The sequence below is a fragment of the Papio anubis genome, chromosome 18, assembly GCF_008728515.1.
Source record: "Papio anubis isolate 15944 chromosome 18, Panubis1.0, whole genome shotgun sequence".
In the NCBI taxonomy this organism is placed as follows: Eukaryota; Metazoa; Chordata; class Mammalia; order Primates; family Cercopithecidae; genus Papio; species Papio anubis.
The window spans coordinates 62,501,593-62,529,506 of NC_044993.1; the positions used below are offsets into that span (position 1 = coordinate 62,501,593).

The 27,914-nt window shown below is 49.0% G+C and overlaps 1 protein-coding gene and 1 pseudogene across 7 annotated transcripts in view; one reads left to right on the forward strand and one right to left on the reverse strand.

Annotated features, from left to right (window-relative positions):
* Positions 1-27,914, forward strand: part of LOC101011777 — a 154,612-nt gene that overhangs the window by 59,118 nt on the left and 67,580 nt on the right. For all 7 annotated transcript variants that reach the window (XR_004179846.1, XM_031658476.1, XM_031658471.1 and 4 more), the window contains 12 exons: positions 1,033-1,192; positions 1,435-1,514; positions 8,766-8,952; positions 9,944-10,099; positions 10,471-10,604; positions 11,033-11,191; positions 13,721-13,901; positions 20,180-20,391; positions 21,896-22,084; positions 22,889-23,028; positions 24,047-24,209; positions 24,311-24,397. Coding sequence is in view for 6 of the 7 variants with exons in the window: in XM_031658476.1 (XP_031514336.1) it covers positions 1,033-1,192; positions 1,435-1,514; positions 8,766-8,952; positions 9,944-10,099; positions 10,471-10,604; positions 11,033-11,191; positions 13,721-13,901; positions 20,180-20,391; positions 21,896-22,084; positions 22,889-23,028; positions 24,047-24,209; positions 24,311-24,397 (1,848 nt within the window). In the remaining variant the exon portion in view is untranslated. The remainder of the gene's footprint in view (positions 1-1,032; positions 1,193-1,434; positions 1,515-8,765; positions 8,953-9,943; positions 10,100-10,470; positions 10,605-11,032; positions 11,192-13,720; positions 13,902-20,179; positions 20,392-21,895; positions 22,085-22,888; positions 23,029-24,046; positions 24,210-24,310; positions 24,398-27,914) is intronic.
* Positions 2,934-3,022, reverse strand: LOC116271392 (annotated as a pseudogene).

The following is a 27,914-nucleotide window of genomic DNA, read 5'->3' on the forward strand; positions in this document are numbered from 1 at the left end:
CCTGTGCCTCTCTAGGATGCAGGCTCCGTGCGGTCGGGGACTCTGCATGTCTCATGTTCAGTCATCTTCCACTCAGCAGCGCGTCTCTGTTGGTGTTGAACAGATGTACGCTGCTGTGGCATTTCAGAACGGGGCTTGTGGCTGAGGCTGCACTTTCCCGCAAAGAGACCCAAGCCTTGGACTCGGGTACAAGTGATTTATTAAGAAAAGGCTCTGGGGGACCCAGTAAGAGCGGAGAAATTAGGACAGGCCGGGGGAAGATGCTGAGAGGGGTGCAATTTCAGGTGAAGTTGCAGCCTCAGCCTGGCCCCACGGGGAGCCCCAGAGCACGAGGTACTTGCAGAGTGTGTTCCCCTCTGGGCTAGGGTGCTGGGAGTTTTGGCTGGAGTGCTGGAGGGCAATGTTCTGGAGCCCTCAGGTGACAGCCAGGAAGTGCAGAGCTTGCAGAAGCTGGGGGACAAGAACACAAAGCTGGTTAAAAGGATGGGAGAGGCCGGGTGCAGTGGCTCACGCCTGTAATCCCAGCACTTTGGAAGGCCAAAGCAGGTGGATCAGTTGAGGTCAGGAGTTCAAGACCAGCCTGGCCAACATGGGGAAAACCCTGTCTCTACTAAAAATAACAAAACAAAAATTAACCAGGCTTGTTGGCGCATACCTGTAATCCCAGTTGCGCAGGAGACTGAGGCAGGAAAATCACTTGAACTTGGGAGGCGGAGGTTGCAGTGAGCCAAGATCATGCCCCGGCACTCCAGCCTGGGCAACAGGGTGGGACTGGGTCTCAAAACAAAAAAGGATGGGAGGGGTTTGTACAGGATACCGGGGGTATGCCCTGCAGCTGCTGCTCCCTGGCCATTTGCTGGATAAATTGCGACCCTGTGGGCGTGGACCTGGGCTGTGCTGCAGAGCTTTACACTTCTGCAGGCGATTTTGAAGCCCGAGAAACTCCTCATTGGGGAATTATGAGGACAACTGTGCTAGGGTCTGAAGGGTGGAGGTGGAGGCTCTCAGTCTTGAGGACTCTGCTGTTTCCAGAAGGACAGCTGGTTCCCTCAAGAAGCCACAGCCCACATCTTCATGGGCACACCGGGGTCAGAAGTGCCAAGGGATGTCGGGGTGGACGTCAGCTACAGCTTGCCCCAGAGCAAGTTCCGGCTCAAGCTTCTCCATCCCAAGAAGAAAATCGAGCTGGACGGTAATGTCAACATCCCTCCCTGCTCCCTGCGCCCCTGACTCGGTGCCACATCCAGGGCTGGGCCCCTACAGTGAGCTGGCTCATAGGTTTGTCTGTGACCTCCTGAAATCCAGCCCCATTTTACAGGTGCTGCATCTTAGGCTCAGAGATTTAAAAATGGGCAGGCGGTCCTCCCAGGGGAATGGAGGGGCCAGATCTAGATGTTGAACGCTTGTCTCTAAACTCTCGTTTTGTACCCCCAGGAAAGATGGAGGCTCTTGGGAGTGCCCACGTGGGTCACTTGGAGTTGATACTGGATGACAGGGATGTCTACTACATCAAGGTTTGCTCCACACCCTCGGCCCACCTGTGTCGGCACCTGCCACCTCCCCAGGGATTTCCTGCCCGGGTCCCAGAGCCCTGTTAACTATTGCCAGCACCTCTGGGATCTTCCCTTTCTACCTGCTGGTTAACAAGTGTTAGTTCTGTTACCCAGAAATGTATAAAGAAGAAAAAAATGGGCTCAAATTCCACCGTCATTGATGTTAAAAATGGATATTAATAACACAAAAACATGCTTTTAAGAATTCAGGCGGGATGCAGTGGCTCACGCCTGTAATTCCAGCATTTTGGGAGGTCAAAGCGGGTGGATCACCTGAAGTCAGGAGTTCGAGACCAGCCTGGCCAAATGGTGAAACCCCGCCTCTGATAAAAATACAAAAATTAGCCGGGTGTGGTGGTGGGTGCCTGTAATCCGAGCTACTTGGGAGACTGAGGCAAAAGAATCACTTGAACCCAGGAGGCGGAGGTTTCAGTGAGCTGAGATCATGCCACTGCATTCCAGCCTGGGAGACAGTGTGAGACTCTGTCTCAAAATAAATAAATAAATAAGCCAGGTACAATGGCTTATACCTGTAATTACAGAAAGTTAGGAGGCTAAGGTGGGAGGATCACTTGAGGCTAGGAGTTTGAGATAAACCTGGGCAACTTAGCAAGATCCGGTCTCTACAAAACATTTTAAAAAGTTACCCAGGCACAGTGGCGTGTGCCTGTAGTCTCAACTACTCAGGAGGCTGAGGCAAGAGGACCGCTGGAGCCCAGAAGGTTGAGGCTGCAGTGAGCCATGCTTGCGCCACTACACTCCAGCCTGGGCGACAAAGTAAGACCCTGTCTCTCAAAAAAAGAATTCAGAATAGAGAAAGGTATAAATTGTAAGTTAAAGCATGCCGCGTCCGAAATTTCCTGCAGAAGTATTGATGCACGTGCCGAGAAATCTGTATTCATTTCCCAGAGCTGCCTTAACAAAGTACCCTAACTGTGTGGCTTCAGCTACAGGGATTTATTCTCACAGTTCTGGAGGCCAGGAGTCTGAAATCGAGGTTTTTCTGTTTTTTCCCCCACTGTGAAGGCTGTCAGGGAGGATCTGTCCCAGGTCTCGCTCCTGGATTCTACAAACCTCCAGAGCTCCTTGGCTTAGAGGTGCTCTTCTGTCTCCGTCTTCACATAATCTTCCCTTGTAGGTGTCTGATGTCCACACATCCCCTTTTTACAGGGACATCAGGCACACGGGATTAGGGTTCACCTTCATCACCTCAGCTTAGCTTAATCATGTGTGAAGACCCTATTTCCAAATGAGGTCACATTCACAGATACTGCGGCTTAGGGCTTCAGCATCTTGCAGGGAGACACAGTGCAACCCGTAACACTATAGATTTGCACATAGTTTTAGTTTGGGTTTCTGGGGTTTATTTTTTCTTTTTCATATCAGGTGGGTGATGTGATGATGTAACAAGTTTTGAGGGAGGCACACATCGTACAATAGCATGAAAACCCAATTTTCATGCTTAGGTTTTGTTTTTTCATTTTTATTTTCTTTTTTTGAGGCGGGGTCTTGCTCTGTCGCTCAGGCTGGAGTGCAGAGGTGCAAACATGGCTCACTGCAGCCTTGACCTCCTGGGCTCCAGCGATCCTCCCACCTCAGCCTCCCGAGTAGCTGGGACTACAGGCATGTGCCCCCATGCTTGGCTATTTTTTTTATATTTGTGTAAAAATGGGGTCTCACTACATTGCCCAGGCTGGTCTCAAACTCTTGGGCTCACACAGTCTGCCCACCTTGGCCTCCCAAAATGCTGGGATTACAGGCATGAGCCTCCACTCCCAGTTTCCCAGTTTTTTTCTTTTAACTTGTAAGGACTTTTTTTTTTTTTTAACTCAAAAATATACCTTGGCAGCTGGGCGCCATGGCTCATGCCTGTAATCCCAACACTTGGGGAGGCCAAGGTGGATGGATCACTTGAGGCCAGGAGTTGGAGACCAGCCTGGCCAACATGGTGAAACCCCATCTCTATTGAAAATATAAAAAATTAGCCGGGGGTAGTGGCAGGCGCCTGTAATCCCAGCCACTCAGGAGGGTGAGGCAGGAGAATCACTTGAACCCAGGAGGCAGAGATTGCAGTGAGATGATTTTGTACTACTGCATTCCAGTCTGGGTGGCAGAGCGAGACTCTGTCTCAAAAAAAATATATATATATGTGTGTGTGCGCGCACGCTTGTATATATATATATGTATATATACAGACACACGTAATACACATATATGTACATACACCGTGGCAATCTTTTTAGACCAGCATGCGCTGATACAATTTAAATTCTATTGTAGATTTCATTTAGATTAATTCAATCTAAATACTATTACATTCTACAATTAAATAGGCAATGCATTTAAATGATTCAAAGTTCAAAAGCTATGAAAGGGTATAGAACTGACTCTTCCGTATGGTAGCCAGTGGCACACATGTTTATTGAAATCTAAGTGAGGCGGGGTGCGGTGACTCATGCCTATAATCCCAGCACTTTGGGAGGCCGAGGGAGGTGGCTCACTTGAGGTCAGAAGTTCAAGACCAGCCTGACCAACTTGGCGAAACCCCATCTCTACCAAAATTACAAAAAGTAGCCAGGTGTGGTGGCGGGCTCCTGTAATCCCAGCTACTTGGGAAGCTGAGGCAGGAGAATTGCTTGAACCTATGGGGGTGGGGACACGGAGGTTGCAGTGAACCAAGATCATGCCAGTTTACTGCAGCCTGGGCAACAGAGCGAGACTATCTCAAAAAAAAAAAAAACAACAAAACTAAATGAATTAAAATTAAAGAAAATTAAAGATTTGGTTCTTTGGCTGCATGGGCCACATTTCAGGTGCTCTAAAGCTTCATGCAGCCCTGAGACATTGCCCTCATTACAGAAAGTTCTATTGGTTGGTGCTGGTGTAGCCTTAAAACTTCTCTCCCACCCCTCCTGAAAGCCAACCACTGTTAGGGTTTTATTGGTGATTCGTTTCTGAGATGGTCTATGCACACAATCAGCACATGGAGTTAATATATCCACTTTAAAGAAAATAAGTGCCTCCTGTGTAGCATGAATGACTGTGTAATAGTCCGTGGAATGGAATTTATTCAGCTAGTTTAATAATGAAGGGCTCTTGAGTTTTTGCCAGGTTTCCGCTCTTACAAATATTCTGCCGTGAACACCATTTTCTCTGCAGAGTAAATTCTTAACAATGGAATTCCCTGTCCACAAGGTTTATATGTTTTTTCTCTTTTCTTCCTTTCTTCCTTTCCTTTCTCTCCCTCTCTCTTCCCTCTCTCTTCCCTCTCTCTTCCCTCTCTCTTCCCACCTCTTTCCCACACTTTCCCCCATGTCTTCTCCCTCTTTGCCTGTCTCTCTTTTCCCTCTCTGCCCACCTCCCCGCCTTCTCTTCTTTTATAACATCTTCTTCTGTGCAGTGGCATGATCCTAGATCACTGCAGCCTCAAATCCCTGGGCTCAAGCGATCCTCCTGCCTCAGTCTCCCAAGTAGCTGGGACTACGGCCTGTGCCACCATGCCGTTCTATTTTTCTTTCTTTCTTTATTTCTTTTTGTGTGTGTGTGAAGATGAGGTCTTACTATGCTGTCTAGGCTTGTTTTCATCTTAGTAGGTGCTTTTCTAGGGTTCTTACCCAAGGGTACCTGGTCGAAACTTAGTGAGTCACTTGAAGCCCCTGTCATTCTGTTGAAGTTTTGTGTCTACCCTCCATCCTGTGGAGAAGATTTAAAACTTCCATCCCCTTTTCAAGCAGATCTGTGACTTCAAAAAGTGTACAAATGTTGGGAGCCTGAGGTGTGAGGATCACTGGAGGTCAGGAATTTGGGACCAGCCTGGCCAAGATGGTGAAACCCTGTCTGTACTTAAAATACAAAAATTAGCTGGACATGGTGGCGCACACCTGTAGTGTCAGCTTCTCCGGAGGCTGAGGCAGGAGAATTGCTTGAATCTGGGAGGTGGAGGTTCCAGTAAGTCAAGATCGTGACACTGCACTAGAGCCAGGGTACAAATAGCAGTTTTAGACTTGTGATCCCAACAGGCATGATTGCTGGATAACTCTGGCAGTGGATCTCCTGATTCTGCCTCAGTTCCCAGTGTCTTCTCAGAGAGGCCTGGAGTGGAGCATCTGAAGCTGGAGCTGGATCTCTTGCTGCAAAAATACATTCCCTACTTCCAGCTGTGCCGTCAGCCTGGGTTGGGGGAAGATCTATGTCAGGGGAGAGCTGTCCTCCTAAAGCCTCACCTGCCTAGTGGCTGAGACTTATGCCTCATTTCCAGAATTATCAGGGGCCCTCGAACTTCTAGTTGTTTGTCAAATGTACAAGCACAAGTTGCCTCTACGTCCCCGCAGACCTTCCTGCTGGTCCCTATAGAGCTGTCTGCAGCCTGGAAATGTTTGGAGAAATTCTAGTTCCACCTGCCCCAGACTCATCACAAGTACAGTAATAGCTGGAGCTCCAGAACTCCGGAACTTTCTGGAGCCTGTTTCAGCAGACATGAGGTCCCTCCTTCAAGTCCTCTCTGTAACCCCATACAAGATGAAGAAACTGAGGCAGATGAGCTCATGAATACAAAGTGCCAGAGCTTGGGTTCAACTTTTCTCAAAGCTTATGGGATTTAAGATTGGTTTAGGGAAGAGTGTTCTGTTCTGTGCCCCCTCCCGCTAGTGTGCAGGGGTTGGGTCCTGGGTTGCCTGGAGACCCCAGGTTATGCCTGCTGACCTGACACATTTACAAGTAGTGTTCTCTTTAACTGCAAAGTGTTCTGCTTTGGGTGAGAAATTCTGTGTTCACCCTGTTCACGTGCACCTTGAGGAAGCTCTGACGAGCACCACACAGCGTCTGGTCCAGACTGGAGAAAGCCATCGCCAGAATGTGCCTGCAAGCAGGAAAAGCTGGGAGCAGAGTAGAGAGCCAGCATCTGTTTCTGTAAAAAGAGAAGGAGAAGGGTGTGTCTCTGTAGTCGTGTGTGCACGCATGTACATCCATAAACATGTCACATACCCATACGCATGTTCATACACATGTCCATACACATGCCCATATTTACACACATGAACATGCATATGTAGACACATCTGTATATACATTCATATATACACACATCCATATACATATCTGTACACATGTCTATACAGTCCATACACACATCCATATTCACATACGTCCATATGTACATCCAACGTATTCACACATTTGTATTCACACAATCGACGTGTAGACATCTGTGTGCATACATTCATATACACACATCCATATATCCACTTCTTTACACATACATACGTTCATACACACGCATGTCCATACACACGTCTACATGCAGACACATCCATGTACAAACACATTCGTACATACATCTGTGTGCACATTCAACAGAGAAAGTTCTGGCCTCGCTGGCCTTTGCAAGGGCTATGGATTGTACCATAAGAAAGGCTAGTGTACCATCATTCGACATGTCTGGTTGCCACGTGGAGATCAGTTGCCAGTGGCAGGATGGGAGCTGGGAGAGTCATGAGGACATTGCATATACACATCCAAATGTAGGCGTATCTGTTTGCACATTTATGTACACACATCCATATATATACATGTCTGTTTACATGTCCATACACACATGTCCATATACATCCGTATTCACACAATCCACGTGTGGGCATAGCTGTACACATTCATATACATGCATTTATATATACACTTCTTTACACACATCCATACACATACGTGTCCATACACGTGTGTCCATACACGTCCATATTCACACACGAACATCCACATGTAGACACATCTGGATATACGTTCATATATACACGTCCGTATATATACACGTCTGTATGCATTTCTACACACACATCCATATATACATATCTGTTTACATGTCCGTACACACATCCGTATTCACACAGTCCACATGTAGACATATCTGTATGCATACTTTCATATATATACATCCATATATATATCTCTTTACACATCCGTACTCATACGTTTATACGCATGTCCATACATACATCTACATACAGACGCATCCATGTACAAACACATTCGTAGGTACACCTGGGTGCACCCACATGTCTGTATACATACACATCTATACACATCCCTGTATACACACACATCCATGTAGATACATCTGTACACACATCCACACACGTTTGTACACATCTGTGGGGAGCAGGGAAACAGAACATTAAGTAGTGGCAGTCTGGTAATAGCGAGCGTTGCTTTGACGTCTTTTGGGTAAACTGACCAGCTGGTGGCCATCAGAGGGGTGTGGGGTTGGGGGACTGCAGGTTGGCAGGGCCGTGAAAGATTTTATTTGCAGTTGCTCATGGCTTTTCCAGAGAATCTTCTCTGCGGGGCCGTGGAGTGTGTAGTGAGCTGTCCCCATGGTCCATCTGCCAGTGTCTTCCCATGGCCAGGTCTGCACCACTGACCAAAAGAGAAAATTCTGGCCTCGTTGGCCTTCGCAAGGAGTATGGATTGTACCGTAAGAAAGGCTAGTGTGCTATTATTCAACGTGTCTGGTTGCCATGTGGAGATCAGTTGCCAGCGGTGGGATGGGAGCCGGGAGAGCCAGGAGGACGTTGCAGTGAGACAGGCCGATGACTGGGGCTCCAGCTGGTGAGGCAGCAGAGGTGGCAGAAGTGGTTGATTCTAGACCCATTCCATAGGGACAGTGGACTCCAGTTCCTGATGGATTGAAAAAGGGGGATGTCAAGGAGAGAAGAGGAGTCCCTTGTATTTATGTCTAAATTTGTAACACAGGTTTCTGATTTTGAGAAATCCAGAGTTTAAAAAATTGGGGAAGCGCTGGGTACAGTGGTTCATGCCTGTAATCCCAGCACTTTGGAAGGCCAGGGCGGGTGGATCACTTGTGCTCAGGAGCTTGGGACCAGCCTCACCAACATAGTGAAACGCCATCTCTACTAAAAATTAAAAAATTTGCTGGGTGTGGTGGCTCGTGCCTGTAATCCCAGCTACTCGGGAGGCTGAGGCAGGAGAATCACTTGAACCCGGGAGGTGGAGGTTGCAGTGAGCCAGGATCCCACCACGGCACTCTAGCCTGGGACACAAAGTGAGGCTCCGTCTCAAGGAAAAAAAAAAATGGGGAAGGATCCGTGTAGAAGGCTGTCAGCTGGCTTGTCTCCTGCCCTGTCTGGTCCCAGCTCGTGTGGTCAGGGCTGGGCCTGCTGGCCAAGCCTGTCTTCCCAGGTGACACTGAAGCCTTTTCAGGGCTGGAGTGACCTGCAGCCAGCCGTGGGTGGTGAGGCCGAGTGGTTCCAGGCGCAGCTGGAGGTGAAACTGGTGACGGGGGGCAGCCCCATTGTCTTTGCCGGGAACGTCACACGGCAGGCGGGCAGCAAGCTGGCCTTCTCCGCATGGCTGAGCCATCCACTGAGTGACCAGGCCCACATGACAGGTAGGAGATGAGACCCCTTCTGCGCCCTCTGCTCTGTGGCCAGGGTAAGGTGTGGTGGCCCAAGTGCCTCATTATGCTCCTCATCACCCCAGCCTCTCTTAATATCAACATCCCATCTAAGGGCAGACCCAGGCTCCATGTGAGCCCCCAGAACCTCCCCCAACCTCCAACTGCATCCACAAACCTTAAAATGGCAGCTTTTGGAGTGTTTTTATTCTGATCTATGATAAGAAATACATGTAATATTTTGACCTAAAATACACTGGGCATTTAAGACAGAGCAGGTGCTGGCCCTGGTGCTGGAGGTGGAGTGGTGGCGCCTGGGTGTGCCTCTCATGGGTGTTCCGGAAGATTCCAGGGTAAAGACAGGAGCTGGGGCTGGGGGTACTTGGAGCAGTGGCTGTCGACCCTCTGATGTGGGCGTTTGGGAGTCATAACAGCTGGCTCAGTTTCACCTGTGTGTTCTGGCTGAGCTTCTGTGTCTCAGAAGCTTCCAAAGGTGAAATTGACCCGACAACCCACCATGCGCTGTTATTTCTTTTCTCTTCTGTCTTGTTGGATTTTGTTTTTTTGTAGTTTATTTTTGGGCCAGGCGCAGTGTCTCACGCCTGTAATCCCAGCACTTTGGGAAGCTAAGGCGAAGAGGATTACTTGAGCCCAGGAGTTCAAGACCAGGCTAGGCAACATAGTGAGACCACCGCTTCTACAAAAAATACAAAAATTAGCGAAGTGTGGTGGCACACACATCTGTTGTTCCAGCTACTCGGGAGGCTGAGGTGGGAGGATCGATTGAGCCTGGGAGGTCAAGACTACAGTAAGCTGTGATCAGGCCTGTCTGTGGCCTGTTGTGCAGGGTGCACATGTGTTGGCTCTTCAAGGAGCCCCCAACGCCAAGGCTCCTCGGTGATTCCCGAGTCCCCTCTTTGCCTGGGGGTGGGGATGTTGGTCCCAGGAGCTGGTCCTCTCATCTGCCTGCTCTCTGTCCCTGCAGCACTGCTGGAGAGGAAAGAGGAGGATGGACGGTGGGTGGCCACCCTGGGTGCCGAGCTCTTTGTGCCAGGTCTGGTGGGGCTGCGTGCCATTGGCCTGCTGCAGCAATGGGACCGGCTCTGGACCAACTACCTGAGGATCCAGTACAGCCTCCTGGGTAAGGTGCTGCGTGCCTGGCTGCGGGGCAGGTGGAGGTGACAGGGCCTGCCCTGTTTCCTAGGGCTGTGGCTCCGTTAGCTAAGATACGCTGTCACCACGGGGTTTTTCCATTAGTCACTCTGTTGGTTCTGAGTAGGACTGAGTACCTGTCCATTAAAAAAAAAAAAAAAAAAAAAGTGTATCTTTTAAGGGGACGTTCACCCCCATGTCTTCAGACCTCCCCATCGTCAGGTTCTAATGGAGTGACGGGTGGAGTAGAGCATGGGGTTGTGGCTGAGGCCAGGGTGGGCCAGGCCCTCCTCCTCTTGGAGCCCTGGTGGAGGGCTGCCTGGCAGAGGAGGGCAGGGGTCTATAGGTTAATCCACACAGGTCAGGCGAAGCAGCCGGCACACGAGTGTAGCACCAGCCAGAACCTGCAGGCAGAGAGCAGCTCGAATGGCGCCTACAGGCTGGAGCTGGGCCACAAGCTCCACTGCACACAGATCCCAGCCTTCAGCCACAAGGTGGGTGCCCAGGCCAGGTGCGACATCCAGAGAGAGCACCAGAGTCAGGCAAGTGGTGATCTGAGTATCTTGAGCTCATCTCCGAAGAGATGGACTTGCTCAAAATCACATAGCCATATGGGAATGGATCCGGGGCTGGAACTTCAGCCTCAGTCTTACATCTATTCATCCAGGAATGCTTTAGCCCAGGAGGCAGAGGTTGCAGTGAGCCAAGATGGCGCCACTGTACTCCAGCTTGGGTGGGAGAGTGAGATCTTGTCTCTAAAATAAATAATAAATTAAAAACAAACAAACCAAAATAGTGCTTCCTACAGAACCGTCTCTTCTGAAAACCAAGCTGATATCTCTGGAGTGGGTGGCTGTGAGGAGGCCCAGGGACTGAGTGGGCAGGGCCTCCATGGGCAGTTCACCACCCATGTGTGTCCCAGGTCCAGCTCTGGCACGAGGAGGACTCGGGCCACCTGCTCTCACAGCTGGAGGTGAGCTATGGGAAGCACTGGGACAAGAACAGCAACAAGAGGCATCTCCGTGTCAGCCAGACCTTCAAGAATGACTCCGGGCCCGCCCTGAGCAATCACTTCATGGAGGTGAGCCTGGCCACTGCAGCAGAGCCGTGCCCCATGAGTCCAGCATGGATGGTGGGAGCTGGGGAACCCCCGCATGGCTCTCTGGCCCTGGCTACAAGGATGCAGCCAACTGAAACTCAGCCTTGGTGACTTTCCGTTTTGCACCTCCAGCGCCACGTCCCCAGGGGTGAGAAACGCTTCTCATAGGGCCAAGGACTGGCAGGAGGGCTTGGGAAACACAGATTTCCACCTGTAAAAATGTGTTTTGGAAAGAGGGGTTCGCGTTTAGTTTTTCCCTGAGGGTGGGTTCTTTTGCTGAGTTAGGAATGATGGTGTGCTCAGCAGCTGAATAGGTGGTGGTTCTTTTTTTTTTTTTTTTAGACGGAGTCTCACTCTGTCACCCAGGCTGGAGTGCAGTGGCCGGATCTCAGCTCACTGCAAGCTCCGCCTCCCAGGTTCACACCATTCTCCTGCTTCAGCCTCCCGAGTAGCTGGGACTACAGGTGCCCTCCACCTCGCCTGGCTAGTTTTTTGTATTTTTTAGTAGAGACGGGGTTTCACCGGGTTAGCCAGGATGGTCTTGATCTCCTGACCTCGTGATCCACCCGTCTCGGCCTCCCAAAGTGCTGGGGTTACAGGCTTGAGCCACTGCGCCCAGCCCAGGTGGTGGTTCTTAAACAGCACTATTTAACCTTGTATGTTTATTTAAAAATTGGTTTGGAATTTTTTTTCCCTTTTCAGATCCAGTCCTGCAAATGGTCTTTTAAATATTAACTTTGATTTTAACTGTGGTTAAATATATGTCATATAAAATGTACTATTTATGTTATTTATTTAATTTAATTATTTATTTGAAGACTGAGTCTTGTTCTGCGGCCCAGGCTGGAGTGCAGTGGCACAATCTTGGCTCACTGCAACCTCCGCCTCCTGGACTCAGGTGATTCTCCAGCCTCAGCCTCCCGAGTAGCTGGGATTACAGGCGCCTGCCACCATGTCTGGCTAATTTTTTTGTGTTTTCAGTAGAGATGGGGTTTCTCCATGTTGGCCAGGCTGGTCTCGAACTCCTGACCTCAGGTGATCCACCCACCTCAGCCTCCCAAGGTGCTGGGATTACAGGCATAAGCCAGCACGGCCAGCCACATTTACTATTTTAGCCATTTTGAAGTTTAGTGGCATTACATGCATTTACATTCTTGTGCAGCCATCACCACTACTTATGTCCAGAACTTGCAAAACTGCAAGTCTGTAACCAGGAAATGCTGACTCCCCATTCTCCCCTGCTCCCAGTCCCTGGAAACCTTCATTCTACTTTCTCTTTTGGACTTTTGACTACTCTAGCTACCACACAGAAGTGGAATCATACAGTATTTATCTTTTTTTTTTTTTTTTTTGAGATGGAGTTTCCCTCTTATTGCCCATCCTGGAGTGCAATGGCGCGATCATGGCTCACTGCAACCTCTACCTCCCAGGTTCAAGCGATTCTCTTGCCTCAGTCTCCCAAGTAGCTGGGATTACAGTCACCTGCCCACCACATCTGGCTAGTTTTTTTTTTGTTTTGTTTTGTTTTGTTTTTTGAGATAGAGTCTCGGCCTGTTGTCCAGGCTGGAGTGCAGTGGCATGACCTTGGCTTACTACAACCTCTGCCGCTGGGTTCAAGCAATTCTCTGGGCCTCAGCCTCCTAAGTACCTGGGATTACAGGCGCCCACCACCACGCCCGGCTAATTTTTGTATTTTTTAGTAGAGATGGGGCTTTGCCATGTTGGCCAGGCTGGTCTTGAACTCCTGACCTCAGGTGATCCGCCTGCCTCGGCCTCGCAAAATGCTGGGATTACAGGCGTGAGCGACCACGCCCAGCCCCAGCTAATTTTTTGTATTTTCAGTAGAGACGCAGTTTTACCATGTTAGCCAGGCTGGTCTTGAACTCCTGACCTCAGGTGATCCACCCACGTCAGCCTCCCAAAGTGCTGGGATTACAGGTGTGAGTCAGCACGCCTTACCTGCCCTTTTTTTGGCTGGCTTACTTAGCATGTCCTCAAGGTTCATCCATATCATAGCATGTGTCAAATTTCCTTCCTTTTTAAGGCTGAATACTCCATTGTCTGTATAGACAGCATTTTATTTATCCATTCATCTGTTGATGGACATGCGGGTTGCTTCCATCTTTTGGCTATTGTGAATAAATGCTGTTATGAACTGATGCTTTCAGTTGTTTCAATTGCTTTCAGTTCTTTTGTATATACACCTGGAAGTGTCATTGCTGGGGTCATATGGTAATTCGATCTTTAATTTTTTGAAAAACTGCCACACTGTTTTCCACAGTAGCTGCAGTATTTTACCTTCCCACCATCAGCGTTTGAGAATTCAGATTTCTCCACATCCTTACCAGAGCTTCTTGTTTTCTGTTTTTTGGACTGGGTTCCATTCTCATTGCTCGTGTGGAGTGCAGTGGTGCAATCTTGGCTCACTGCTGCGTCGATTTCCTGGGCACATTCTAGGCCGGGGATGGCATGATCTCATTGGCATCCTGGGGGGGGGTGGGCATTCTCCAGTTTGTGCTGCAGGTGCCTGAGAGGCAGGTGGATTGCCGTGTGCAACTGCACCACTTGAGCCTCCGCTTGCCCTATGTGGAGAGAAGCAGTCACCTGAAGGTGCAGTACAGTGGGCGGCCGCTGTTTGTGGCAGGCGGGCAGTGGAAGGACACATCTCGGGCCACCCTGTGGAAGTGGGAAGGTGAGTGTTGGCTGTGGGGCCTCCTTGGCTAGCAGTTCAGATTTCTGACTTCCAGGCCTTTCCTCAAGCTATGCCTCCTTCCTGGAACACCTTTTCCTTTTATAGGCTAGGCTAACTCAAGACTCAAACTGGGCCAGGCACAGTGGCTCACACCTGTCATCCCAGCACTGTGGGAGGCCGAGGCGGGAGGACTTCTGGAGGCCAGGAGTCTGAGATCAGCCTGTGCAACATAGTGGGAACCTGTCTTAATTTTAGAAACAAACACATGAAAACCCTTATCTTTAAAGAGTCCCATCATGCTTATAATTACATCCTAACTTCTTACCTTTGCCAGTCAAGTGTCAGGTCCCTGCCTCCTTCTCCAGCCTTGTCCCACCCCACTCTTCCCGTTGCTCATTATCCCGCAGACTCAGAAGCCTTTTTTTGCTCCCCAGACACACTCCAGGGCCTTTGCATTTATAGATCTTTGTGTCTGGAAAACACCATCTCTCACTTTTAAAAAATGGAAAATGGATCCACTGGCTGGGTATGGTGGCTCATGCCTGTAATCCCAGTACTTTGAGAGGCTGAGAGGGGGCAGATTACTTGAGGTCAGGAGTTCGAGATCAGCCTGGCCAACATGGTGAAACCCTATCTCTACTAAAAATACAAAAGTTAGCCATGCGTGGTGTCAGGCACCTGTAATCCCAGCTACTCAGGAGGCTGAGGCAGGAGGATCACTTGGACCCGGAAGGCAGAGGTTGCAGTGAGCAGAGATCACACCACTGCACTCCAGCCTGGGCAACAAGAGTGAAACTCCATCTCAAAAAAAAAAAAAAAAAAAAAAAAAAATTCACCATAGTTTATCCATGAATTTTTTTTTTCAATTTTTATTTTTATTTAAGGTGATACCTTGTTTAAAAGTGAATTTGATTTTGAGTTGCTCATTGTTGAAGATGGGTCCCATGGGGGGTCATTGTATTATGCTCTTTGCTCTTGTATAGACTTGAACTACGTTTTCTAAAAGTTGATTAAAGTTTATAAGAGAAAGATATCCTCAGTGTCACACCTGCCTACCTTGTGGGGTTTTTTTTGTTTGTTTTTTTTTTGAGACAATCTTACTCTCTCACCCAGGCTGGAGCGCAGTGGCATGATCTTGGCTGACTGCAACCTCTGCATTCAAGACTTAAGCTATTCTCTTGCCTCACCCTCCCGAGTAGCTGGTATTACAGGTGTGTGCTACTACACCTGGCTAATTTTTGTATTTTTAGTAGAGATGGGGTTTCACTATGTTGGCCAGGCTGGTCTTGAACTCCTGAGCTCAAAGGATCTACCTTCTTCTGCCTCCCATAGTGCTGGTATTACAGGTGTGAGCTGCTGTGCCTGGCACCTACCCCAAGTCTTGCTTAAAACAGCAAGCACTCTAAATTCTTTCAGCCAATTTTTCTGTTTATATTCTCCATCTTTTAAAATAATATAATCATGCAGTTATTTCTTGAATATTCAGCTTTGGTCATTCTCCATAGGTTTCTTACTAGAGAGGATAAGAATTTAACTCTTAGATTGGTGCCCCTTTCAAATACGTATTTCTCCCCATTTTCTTAAAAGAATTACATTTTGTTAACATCTGATGCTTACAGAATTATAACTATAAATGTCTTATATAGCTTAGATATATGGTGTACTATCATGGTGACTTTTTGTTTTTTTCTGGAGTTTGTAATTGCCTTTGTTTTTCTATTTGATTAGTTTTCTATAATTTTTGATAAATAATTACAGAATTTCAGCAGCATTGCAAAACTTTTTTCCAGGTGGTCAGACACATCAGATTGTTCATTGACTTCAATTAGTTCTGATATTTTTGTTGGGGACCCTCTTCCTGGAGCCTGTGTCTTGCTCCAAAGTAGACCAGTTGCACAGTTGTGGTTCTGTAGCCTCCCTTTTCCATCAACCTGGATTTCTTTTCACTTCTCCTCTGGGTCACAACCCCTTTTTCTTAAACCTGTGTCATCTCTCTTGGTTTATTCCTTTGTTCTGATGGAGTACATCTTTCAGTAGCTTCCAGAGAAAGCATAGATGGGAGGTGTATTCATTCCCAAGGGTTTCTGTAACTAATTACTAAACTGGGCAGCTTAAAACAACAGAAATTTGGCCAGGCGCGGTGGCTCAAGCCTGTAATCCCAGCACTTTGGGAGGCCGAGATGGGCGGATCACGAGGTCAGGAGATCAAGACCATCCTGGCTAACACGGTGAAACCCCGTCTCTACTAAAAATACAAGAAAATTAGCCGGGCGAGGTGGCGGGCACCTGTAGTCCCAGCTACTCGGGAGGCTGAGGCAGGAGAATGGTGTGAACCCAGGGGGGGCGGAGCTTGCAGTGAGCCGAGATTGCGCCACTGCACTCCAGCCTGGGGCACAGAGCAAGACTCCGTCTCAAAAAAAAAAGAAAAAAAAAAAACAAAAACAGAAATTTATTCTTTCACAGTTCTGAAGGCCGTAAGTTTGAGTCAAGGAGCCCCCAGGGCCATGTTCCCTCTTAGGCTCTGGGGAGAACCCTCCCTTGCCTTTTCCAAGCATTTGGTGATGGATGTTGAAGCTTGGTGTTCCTTGGCTTACAACCGCATCCTCTCTAATGTCTGCCTCTTTTGTCACATGGCATTCTCCCTGTGTGTGTGTGTGTGTGTGTGTGTGTGTGTCCAGATTTTTCTTTTCTAATAGAGACATCAGTTCTATTGGGTTAAGGGCCTGTCCTATTCTATTATGACCTCATCTTGACTTAATGATATCTGCAATGACCTCATTTTCAGTTAAGGTCACATTGGGAGGTATTGGGGATTAAGACTTCAGTTAATCTTTTGGGGGAACACAATTTAATCCATAACAGAATACAAAGATTTTGAGACCCTAAATGTTGATAATACTGGGGGAGTTTGAGTGGAGAATTTTAGGTTGGAAATAATTTTCTCTTGGGATTTTGAAGGAATTGCTCCATTGTTTTGAATTATTTGGGAGATCTGATGCTTTTTCTGATTTAGCATCTTTTGTATGTGACCCTTTTCTCACTGTCTTAGAAGCTTTTAGGAACTCTTAGTCCTGGTAGTGGTAAATTTCATTACGAGGTACCTTAGTATGGACCTATGTTCCTCTGTTGTACTGGGTCTTTAGCATAGGGCATTTCAATTTGGAATCGTGTCATTTTGGTCTGGGTAATTTTCTCTTACAGTTTTTTTGAGAATTTCCTTTCTTTGTTCTGAAATTCCTATTGGTTAGGTGTCGGTCCTCAGAAAACTGAGCTTCTAATGTTTTCTCTGTTTCTCTTTTCAAACTAGTTTTTATTTTTGTCTTTTTTCTTTTTGTTTTTTTGGAGAATTGGGGTCTCACTATTTTGTCCAGGCAGGTCTCAAACTCCTGTGCTCAAGTGATCCTCCTGCCTCTGACTCCCAAAGTGCTGGGATTAGAGGTGTGGGCCACTGTACCCGGCCTCCTTGTTTCTCTTTTATTCTATTTCTTTGTCCTTTTGTTCTGTTTAAATGCCGATTTCCTCAACTTCATATGCCAGCCCTTCTGGCATTTTTATTTTGGATTATCTTATATTTTCAAGAGCTCTGTTTTTTTGTTCCTTTCTAACATCGTCCTGTTCCATGAATGCAATTGTTTTCTCTTAGAGTATAAGTTACAGAATTTCGGGGATTTTTATCTGTTTCCCCCGAGTTTCTTTTTTCTTTTTATTTCTGTATTTCCTGTTGGAGGCTTTCCCCCAAATGCTAAGCCAGCCTTGGATATGTGTTTATGTTTGAGTCGGCTGCTAAATATTGGTTACCCTGTTTTCAAACAGGGTAATTATGTTTTGAGTGTACTCAGAAGCTGCCTGAGGACTTAATTAAAACCAGCAGTTTAGCAAAGTTAGGGATCTCATATTCTGGAGCAGAGATTTAAAAGTTTGTTTAAAAAAATCTATTCTTCTTAAAATCCTTTTATGAAACTTAGAGTAAGAGACCTGCCGAAACAGAGAGGAGAGAACACATTTCCACACTTGGGCGCCTCTTGACTTTCCTGGATCCCATTAGGGGAGAGTGAGTGCTAGTTCTCTGCCAACCCAGGATTAGGCCCTAAGACTGCCCATAACAAGGATCCCAGTAGAAAACTCAGGAATAAAAGTGGAGAAAGTGAGACATCTGGTTAAAATGACTAGAAGCCCTCAGCAAGTAAAGAAGGAAAAAGAAACTGAGAAACCAGAAAAATCATCAGACCAGTTAATTCACCTTTGGAGTAACTGGAGATCTAGAGTTTTCTAAAAGATTAGAAATCTACTGAATTTGAAGAGTTGAGGAAGAAGAATCATGAATGGCCTAAAGCAGTTGCGCAGTGTCTCACACAGAAGGGCATGGAGAAGAACTGGCAGGAATGTCCCCAGATGGTGACAAGTTTGCAGAACTTTTACCAGATGACCCATGAGGCCACCCAGAGACCCAGGAGCCAGCCCTGGCCCTGTCCTCATGGAAATGCTCTACACAGGATTTTCGGATACAGATGGAAGGACAAAATGTTTTCAGGTCCTGCCTGGGCAGATGCAGTTGTCCTTCCAGCTCCGGAGTTCCAAACCCAGGCCTGTGCCATCCCCATTCACTTTGAGAAGCTGCTGTGGGCTCCCCAATCCATAGGCTGTGTGCAGGATCCTGTAGTACCCAGAGGGGCGCCCTTGATCATGAAACCTGTGTGTGGTCAGCTCTAAGTCTGTTTCCTGCCTTTCCTCCAGCAGCCCCTAGCCGCCTGCAGCAGCAGCCGCTCTCTTCTAGTTCTGATCCAGGTCTTGAACTTGGGAGACAATTAGAACCTGGACCCCAATTCTGTCTGAAAGCAACAGAATAACATAATCTATACACTGGCACATGACCCTTGGTCCAGCCCAATGTAATGAGAAATAAATGAATGACCATGACCTCAAAAGCAAAACAACAACAACAACAAAAACTAAGCAACCAGAGATATGTTCTGGAGGGCCCAAGCTTGCCAGGTCGCAACTGTGATCTATAAAGTGAAATAAGATCTTTATCACTATGAAACAACATGAATGAAATAGAAAACAAATTGGAGACTCAATACTTGTTTGGAAGGAGGCGCTATATATAGGTGGGCGCACGTGCGGACTGGTAGGCTTCCCTGTCAATCAAGCAATTGGGTGGGGACCTGGCTCTCCAGGGATCCATGCCTTCCTTCTGTTCTTCTGTGGTGCCATCTTCCCGTTTCCCATGAGAAGGGAGCAACTGGGCAGGGACTAGGCTGCCCACTCTTCAGCATCTCCCTGTTCTCAACTGAGCAGCTCCTCCCTCCCCTTACTGTGTCTTTGTCCCTGCATCTGAGCCTGTCTGCCTCAGTTTCCCCAGACAGTAAATCTCCTGTCTCCAGCAGGGGTGGGTTGCCTGCCCCTTTGATTAACTCCCCCTTGTCTTTCATTTAGGTATCAGGTAAATGGTAACGTCCTCCTAGAAGCTTTTGCTGACCTACCCAGTTTTTATCAAATTCCTTCTGTATTGTTTTTCTTCACAGCCCTCAGCATTTCTACCTGTGTTCTTTTTTTGTTCTTTTTTTTTTTTTGAAACACGATCTCCCTCTATTGCCCAGGCTGGAGTGCACTGGCACCATCACAGCCACTGCAACCTCCACCTCAGCCTCCCAAGTAGCTGGGATATAGGTGAGCACTACCGTGCCTGGCTAATTTTTGTATTTTTTGTAGAGGTGGGGTCTCACTTTGTTGCTCAAACTCCTAGACTCAAGTGATCCTCCCACCTTGGCCTCCCAAAGTGCTGGGATTACAGGCATGAGCCACTGCGCCCGACCTTCCAACGTTTTATTATGAAAAAACTGCAAACATTCAGGAGAGTTGGGTGAATGGTACGGTGATCACCAGCGTCCTCTCATACTAGGTTCTGCTATTGACAGTTGACCCCACTTGCCTCATCACCTCTCTATCCACATATCCAGCCCTCTTATTCTTTCTGTGCAATTCAAAGTAAGTTGTAGACATTGATACATTTCACCCCTAAACGTTTCAGTATGTGTTCATTAAGCAGAGTGAAATGCATAAATTACAGTATGATTGGATGAGTTTTGACAGGCGTATACACCTGGGTGATCCAAACACCTGTCATAAGTCACAACATCACCAATGTCCTAGAAAGTTCCCTCATGCCTAGTTATTCCCACTTTTGAGATTTGTCCATTGTGGCTATGATGAGACTCTTGCTCCCTGCTAGAAGCTTCCTCTCCCCTGCGTACCAGATTCTCCTTTTTCCCTTGCAGGAGCCTTGAACCTGGATAGTCCATGGCTGATGGTCTCTGCAACTCACCGGCTATACTGGCCACACCGAGCTGTGTTCCAGGCTGTCCTGGAGCTAACACTGGGCAAGGCCTGGACCCTGAAGGACCTGGTGGTCAGCGTGGCCTGCAGGAGTCAGGGCCCCAACAGGGAAGGCAAGATCCAGGTCTACACCCCAGCTACCACCTACCTCCGGGTGAGCAGTGCTCGGCCCCCAGCACATGCCTGATCCCCTGCCACTGAGACCTTTTTCTGGTGCAGAGGTGGATAAAATCTGAGGCCTGTGGGCAGATAGCAGCTCACACATGGGTGAAGTTGGGCCCTCCCAGTGCCTACAACTATCAGAGTTAGTTCCTAAGTGACGCAGAAAAATTAGACCTAAAAAAAGAAAATCTAGATTTCCCATATCCCTGCTTAGCAGCTGAAGGGGAGAGAAATATAAAATAGGAAAGCAAGTCGAACAGGACTTAGGAAATAGGCAGACATTCAGCTTTTGCCAAAAAAAAAAGTGAAAACTAGGACATAAGTCGGTTTGATCCCAACTACCGACTGTAATGAAGTTGCTTCTCTGCATGCGTTTGGTGCAGAAGCAAGAACAGGTTTGGGAGAAAACTCATTAGTGTCATCTGCAGGGCTGAGGGAGCCTGGCGGATGGACTGTCTCCCTGCACTGGCTGATGCGTGAAAGTGGGGAAGGTCCGGGCTTGATTGGGCTCATCCAAGGGCAGCGCAGTCCCCTCTGAGGCAGGGCTGGGTGGCACCAGGGTAGAGTCAAGAGCGGTGATAATCTTAGGAACCACGAGGAGGCCTCCGTGTAGCCGAGGGTGCCAAGACAGGAGAGCGAGGTACGGTTGGCTAGCTGGCTCCCACCTTTCACCCAACCAGAGGGCATGGCGGCCTGGTCCAGGGTGGTGGCAATGGAGGTGCCAGCAAGTGTCCAGATCCTGGAGATGCCAGATTTGCTGATGGATTGGCGGTGGGGAGGGAGTGAAAGAAAGGAAATAAATGGCTCTGAGGTTTTGGCCCAAGCGTCTGGTGGGATGGAAGTGCCATTCTAGGAAATGGAGAAGTTGGCGATGGGGAACCGAGGATCAGTGACGTGGGACAAAGTGTTATGAAGTTCTGGTATTGGGTTGGAGGCTCAGCCACGTCGTAAACCCTGTCTTGTCCTTGTCACTTCTCCTTGTGAGACCCCCGAGTTGTGTGAACAAGGGATGGCGGCCAACAGGGCACCATCCCATGCAGGGCTTGTGCCAGGGTGGTGGTTGCAAGTGGTCTATCTTCCCCAGCTCTGAAACGAGCCAGATCACACACAGCTCTTCCTAGGACTCCCGAAGACAAAGGTGATGGTGCAGGGAGAGAAGGCCACCCGCCAGCATGTGCCCTTCAGGGTACAGACACCCTGGCTACTAGTAATAGCGGCCCAGCGAGATCAGATTCCCTCCCCAAACTGAAGAGGAGGGAAGGAAATTATGCTTGTTCAGGGTTAGGACGACAGAGAAGAGTTTTTCTTTTGGTCTCAAGGCCCTGTAGGAAAACTAGCCTACCTGCGCCAGTCAGGTTAGGCCTCACAGAAATGGCATTGAAGGGGTTTTGAGGTATGAATAGGAGTTCACCAAGCAGGAAAGAGATGAAAGGGTATCCGCGGGGGAGGAAATAGGGTGTGCAAAGGCCTTGGTCCCCCTCTTCACCTCATTGCAGGTCTCCACGGTGACAGTCTTGGCACAGAGCCTCTTCCACAGCTGGAGTGAAGTCGAGTCATCCTGGAACGCAGCAGTGCAGGGTGAGATCCATGCTGAGAACAGCCGGGACCGTAAGATCCTGAACTGCTGGTTGAAAGGCCCCCAGCAGGAGCTGAACCTAACAGCCGCCTACAGGCACCTGGAGTGGGTAAGAGCCCAGGAGGCCTGTGCAGCCAAGAGACCACCAAATCCCTCACCTGGGTCTCCTATCTCTCTCCCTGCTTGGGATGGAGAACGGTTTTGTGCCACTGGCTTGGCCCGTTACCTTGGGCCTCCTGGAGCCTCTATTTCTCTCTCTCTCTCTCCTTTTTCCTTTTCCTTCTTTTCTTCTTACGTATTTTTTGATAGTCTCATTCTGTTGTCCAGGCTGGAGTTCAGTGATACAGTCATAGCTCACTGCAGCCTCAAACGTCTGGGCTTAAAGGATCCTCCCCACTCAGCCTCCCAAGTAGTTAGAACTATAGGCACATGCTACCCATGCCACCATGCATTGCTGGTTTTTTTTTTTTGGCAGACACAAGGTATTGCTGTTTCCCAGGCTGGTCTTAAAGCCCTGGGCTCAAGTTACCCTCCCATCTCAGCCTCCCAAAGTGTTGGGATTACAGGCGTGAGCCGCTGCGCCCAGACAAGCCTTAGTTTCTTGTTCTGTGAAATGAACCCTGGTCACATTAGCACAGATCCGGGAGCGAAGCTTGGCTTCCTTTAGCTGAGAAATCCAAGTTCTTCATTCCCCCTGGGTACCTAGGGAGGTCTAGACATGGTGGTGTGCCGGTGGGATCCTGTGGTCTAATCAGGGTGGAGGTTGTGGGTGGAGTTTGGTAGTCATTCTCGGATAGTCATTTCTGGGGGTGATGGGCAGGCTGTGGGGGGCTACCCCTTGCCTTCCTGCAAGGCAGGTCTGCAGCATGGTCCTGCTGGCCCATCCCTCCCTTCAGCCTGGATCTTGTTGCAGCCCCAGAAGACCCAGGTGTCGCTGACGGCTCTGCGGACTGGTGCCCAGGGCCAAGCTCAGGGCCTGCAGTTGGAGGGAGAGCTGGAGGAGCTGAGGCAAGACAGGACATTGTACCGGAAACGGGGGACCTTGCTCCTTAGGTGTGTGCGCCCCTTCTCCTCGGCTGACACCCTGCAAGTTTCCCCTTCTCCAGCATGGAGGGTCCCCGGGGGAACAGGATGGGCAGAGCTACCTGGAGAAACCCTGCTGACCTGCTGGGGCCCAGATGGAACCCAAATGCCAGAGGAGAGCCACCTCCCCTGAAATCTCCCACATCTCTCGCCTCCTCCATTAGTTGCTGAGGTGGGAGCAGAAGTGAGTCTCATCATCCTAGCCTGGAGCTGCTTGTGTAGTCTTCTCATTTCCTAGAGACAGAGCTCATTAGAAAAGCAGTTCCCTGTGTGCAGGCAACAGCACGAGGTTGGGATGAGCGGAGCCATCTTGGACTCCAGGCTATGCATTGAGCAGCTCTGTGGCCTCAGATAAGTCACCTACAGCCTAAACAGCAGCAGTGATGACAAAGGAAGAGCAGCATCGTTTGCACGGTGTTCATTTGTGTTTTTATCCCACTTACGTTCGTTGAGCACCTACTATGGACCAAGGGCTCTTCTGGGCACGTGGAAAATGGCAGAGAACCAGAACGTCAGAAACCTTTGCCCTTGGGGAGCTTGCGTTCATTTCATATATGTTATCTCTAATCCCGACCACTGTGTCCAATCAATATTATTTTAGACCCCGTTTTACAGATGGGGAAGCTGAGGCACAGAAAAATCAAGTCCTTTGCCCAAGGTCACACAGCTAGTGAAAGACCGTGCCTGGATTCCAGTCCCAGTCAGTGACACCAGATGCTGTGTGCCATCTATCCCCTTGGGTCTTTGCTGTCAAATGGCGATGGGGACCCCAGCCATGCCCACTTCACTGGCACAGTGAGGTGGTGAAGGCTTCCAGATGCCAAATTGTAAAGCACAGGGCTGCCAGGTGTCCTATGTTCTCTTCTCTGTGATAATCTTAAGTCTGCAAGCTTGTGACAGGCCCAGGCTGAGAACGTGGGGCACAATTATCCCCCAACACTACCAGCTGCTTTAATGGCTTTGGCCTGTTTTTCCCTCTGCACACCAGGCACCCCTTGCACCTGCCCATCCCGCAGAGCCTCCTCCTGCAGGAGACCTTCACGGCTGATAGACGACACCAGCGCTATTCCCTGGAGACTAGAGTTGTCCTGAATGGCCGAGAGGAAACCCTGCAGACTGTGGTCCTGGGCTGCCAGGCTGGACACCCCTACGTGAGTGGGTCCAGGGCATAGCTGGGAAGGGGTCTGAGAGCCGGAGGAAGGCCCCAGCTGCCTCCTGACCCCCTGTGTGCGTGTGTACATGTCCCTCCCAGGTCTGTGCAGGTCTGATGCATCCATACGATGGCAAAGTCATCCCCAGGAACACAGAGGGGTGCCTGGTTGCTTGGAATCAGCACATGGTAAGAGCGGAGACCCCAGGGACCTTTGCATCCCAGTCAGCCCTGGTTCAAGTTGCTGCCATCTCTCAGTAGAATTAAAAACATGTTATCTGGGCTGAGTGCAATGAGTCACACCTGTAATCTTAGCTACTCAGGCGGCCGAGGTGGGAAGGTCGCTTAAGACCAGGAGGTGGAGATCTGTCTGGGCAACATACGGAAACCCTGTTTCCAAAAAAAAAAAAAAAGAAAGAAAGAAAATTTGTTTAATTAGCCAGACATGGTGGCATGTTCTTGTAGTCCCAGCTACCTAGGAGGCTGAGGCAGGAGGATCTGATTAAGCCCAGGAGGTTGAGGCTTCAATGAGCCCTGATTGCACTATTGCATTCCAGCCTGGGCAACAGAGCAAGATTCAGACACCTCCCCCACACCCCGGCCCACAAAAAAAAGTTCTCCTGGCCAGGCGTGGTGGTTCCTGCCTGTAATCCTAGCACTGTGGGAGGCCAAGGCGGGCAGATCACCTGAGGTCGGGAGTTCGAGACCATCCTGGCCAACATGGTGAAACCCCATCTCTACTAAAAATACAAAAACTTGCTGGGTGTGGTGGTGGGTACCCGCAGTCCCAGCTACTCAGGAGGCTGAGGCAGGAGAACTTGGGAGGTGGAGGTTGCAGTGGGCCAAGATTGTGCCACTGCATTCCAGCCTGGTCCACAGAGTGAGACTCTGCCCCCCCCCAAAAAAAAAATTCTCCTGCCTGGGTTCCCTGTTTAATTTGGTCCTCCCTAGTACAGTCTGTGTGACAGTCAGAGGGATATTTTCTAAAGGCCAGCACAACCCTGCCACCTGCTTGCTCTCAAACTCTGACAACGTCTCTTGGGATGAAGCCCCACTCCCGCCACCTCAGCCCCGCTTCGTGGCCTGCATCCGCCTCCTCCAGCCTCTTCTCATTTCCTCACCTGGCTCTTTCCTGCCTCGGGACCTCTGTGTGTCCTGTGTGCCTGGAGCCGTCACCCTCTCCTTCAGCTTTGCCTCTTCCCTTCTCATCTTTTAGGATTGAGCTCAAGCATCCTCTCACCTGACCCCCAGACCACCTCACACACACCCCTGCTTACTCTGGCGATGCCTTATATCTTCTTCTTTCTTTTTTTTGGGAAACAGAGTCTCACTCTGTCGCGCAAGACAGAGTGTAGTGGTGCAATCCCAGCTCACTGCAACCTCTGCCTCCCAGGTTCAAGTGATTCTCCTGCCTCAGTCTCCCGAGTAGCTGGAATTACAGACGTGCATTCCCACTACTGGCTATTGTTTTTTGTATTTTTAGTAGAGACTGGGTGTTACCATTTGGCCAGGCTATTCTCAAACTTCTGATTTCAAGTGATCTGCCCACTTCGGCCTCCCAAAGTGCTGGGATTACCGCTGCACCTAGCTTGCCCTGTATCTTTTGCTTCTAGTACCTATCACAAATCCCAGTTCTTTTTTTTTTTTTTTAAGACAAAGTCTCGCTCTGTCACCCAGGCTGGAGTACAGAGGCACAATCTCGGCTCACTGTAGCCTTGTCCTCCTAGGCTCAAGTGATCCTCCCACCTCAGCCTCCCAAGTAGCTGGGACCACAGGCACACACTACCACCATACCTTGTTATTTTTTATTTTTATTTTTAGTAGAGACAGAGTCTTGCTATATTGCCCAGGCTGGTCTTGAACTCCTGGACTCTAAGCAGTCCTCCCATCTTGGCCTCCAAAGTGCTGAGATTACAGATGTGAACCGCTGTACCTGGCCCCAGTTCTATTTTTGTGATTCATCCATCACTGGCTTCTCTGCTACTCTGGAAAAGTCGTGATCTCCACGAGTACTTTATTTACACTGTAGCCATAGGGCTTGGTACACAGTAGGTGCTCAATGAATAGCTGCTGCCATGATGCTATTTAACACCCATCGCATGCCAGGATCCAGAGCAGAAGTCAACAAACTTTTCTGGAAAGAACCAGATAGTAACTAGTTGAGGCTTCATGGGCCACATGGTTCAGGTCTTGTTGACTCATATCTGCCGTTGCAATTCAAGAACACTGTGGATAATACGTAATGAATGGCGTGGCTGAGTCCCAACAGGATTTTACTTGCAAAAACAGGCCACATTTGGACCAGGGGCTGTAGTTGCTGACCCCTGACTTAGAGGGTCTTTTTTGAGGCAGGGTCTTGCTCTGTCACCCAGGCTAGAGTGCATGGCTCACTCACTGCAGCCTTTACCTCCTAAGCTCAAGTGATCCTCCCACCTCAGCCTCCTAAGTAGCTAAGACCACAAGTGTACACCACCACACCCAGCTCATTTTAAAATTTTTTGTAGCGATGGAGGTCTCACTATGTTTCCCAGGCTGGTCTTAAACTCTTAGATTCAGGGGATCCTCCTGCCTCACCTTCCGAAGTGCTGGGATTAGGCCAGGCGTGGTGGCTCACAGCTGTAATCCCAGCATTTTGGGAAGCCAAGGCGGGTGGATCACTTGAGGTCAGGAGTTTGAGACCAGCCTGGCCCAAATGGCAAAATCCCATCTCTACTAAAAAACTATAAAAATTGGCTGGGTGTAGTGGCGGGTGCCTAGAATCCCAGCTACTCGGGAGGCTGAGGCACAAGAAGCACTTGAACCCGGGAGGCGGAGGTTGCAGTGAGCCGAGATCCCGCCACTGCATTCCAGCCTAGGTGACAGAGAGAGACGTGGTCTCAAAAAAAAAAAAAAAAAAAAAAAGATGCTAGGATTACAGATAAGAGTCACCAAACCTGGCTGAGGATCTTGGCATGTGGTTCCCTGGGGGTGAAACTTGTTTTTGCCTGTGTATCCTTGGCTAATTATTTCGTGTCTCTGGACCTCAGTTTCCTTGTCTGCAGAATGGGAGCAGCAGTGCTCATCTCTATGTAGTGACTCTGAAGATTACAATGTAGTGTTGTAAAATGCCTACTAGAACCTGATCCAGGTTGCCTTCCTGACACCTCTTGGAGGAGTTGATACTCTGGGAGAGCACCGTATTTTTCAGCAAGCATTTATGGAGGATTTACTGTATGCAAGGAAGATAGTCATTGTGTCTCTCTCTCCCTCTCTCTTTTTTTTTTTTGAGACAGAGTCTCACTCTGTTGTCCATGCTGGAGTTTGGAGTACAGTGACTTGATCTCATCTCACCGCAACCTCCACCTCCCAGGTTCATGCACAGACCCCTCCCACCATTTTTTTTTTTTTTTTTTTTTGAGACTGAGGATCGAGTCTCGCTCTGTTGCCCAGGCTGGGGTGCAGCTGCACGATGTCAGCTCATTGCAACCTCTACTTCCTGGGTTCAAGTGATTCTCCTGCCTCAGCCTCTCGAGTAGCTGGGATTATAGGCTCCCATGACCACACCCGGCTAATTTTTGTACCTTTAGTAGAGATGGGGTTTCTCCATGCTGGCCAGGCTGGTCTCGAGCTCCTGACCTCAGGTGATCCCCCCGCCTCAGCGTCCCAAAGTGCTGGGATTGCAGGCATGAGCCACCGCACCTGGCCATTTCTCTTTGCAAGATACAAA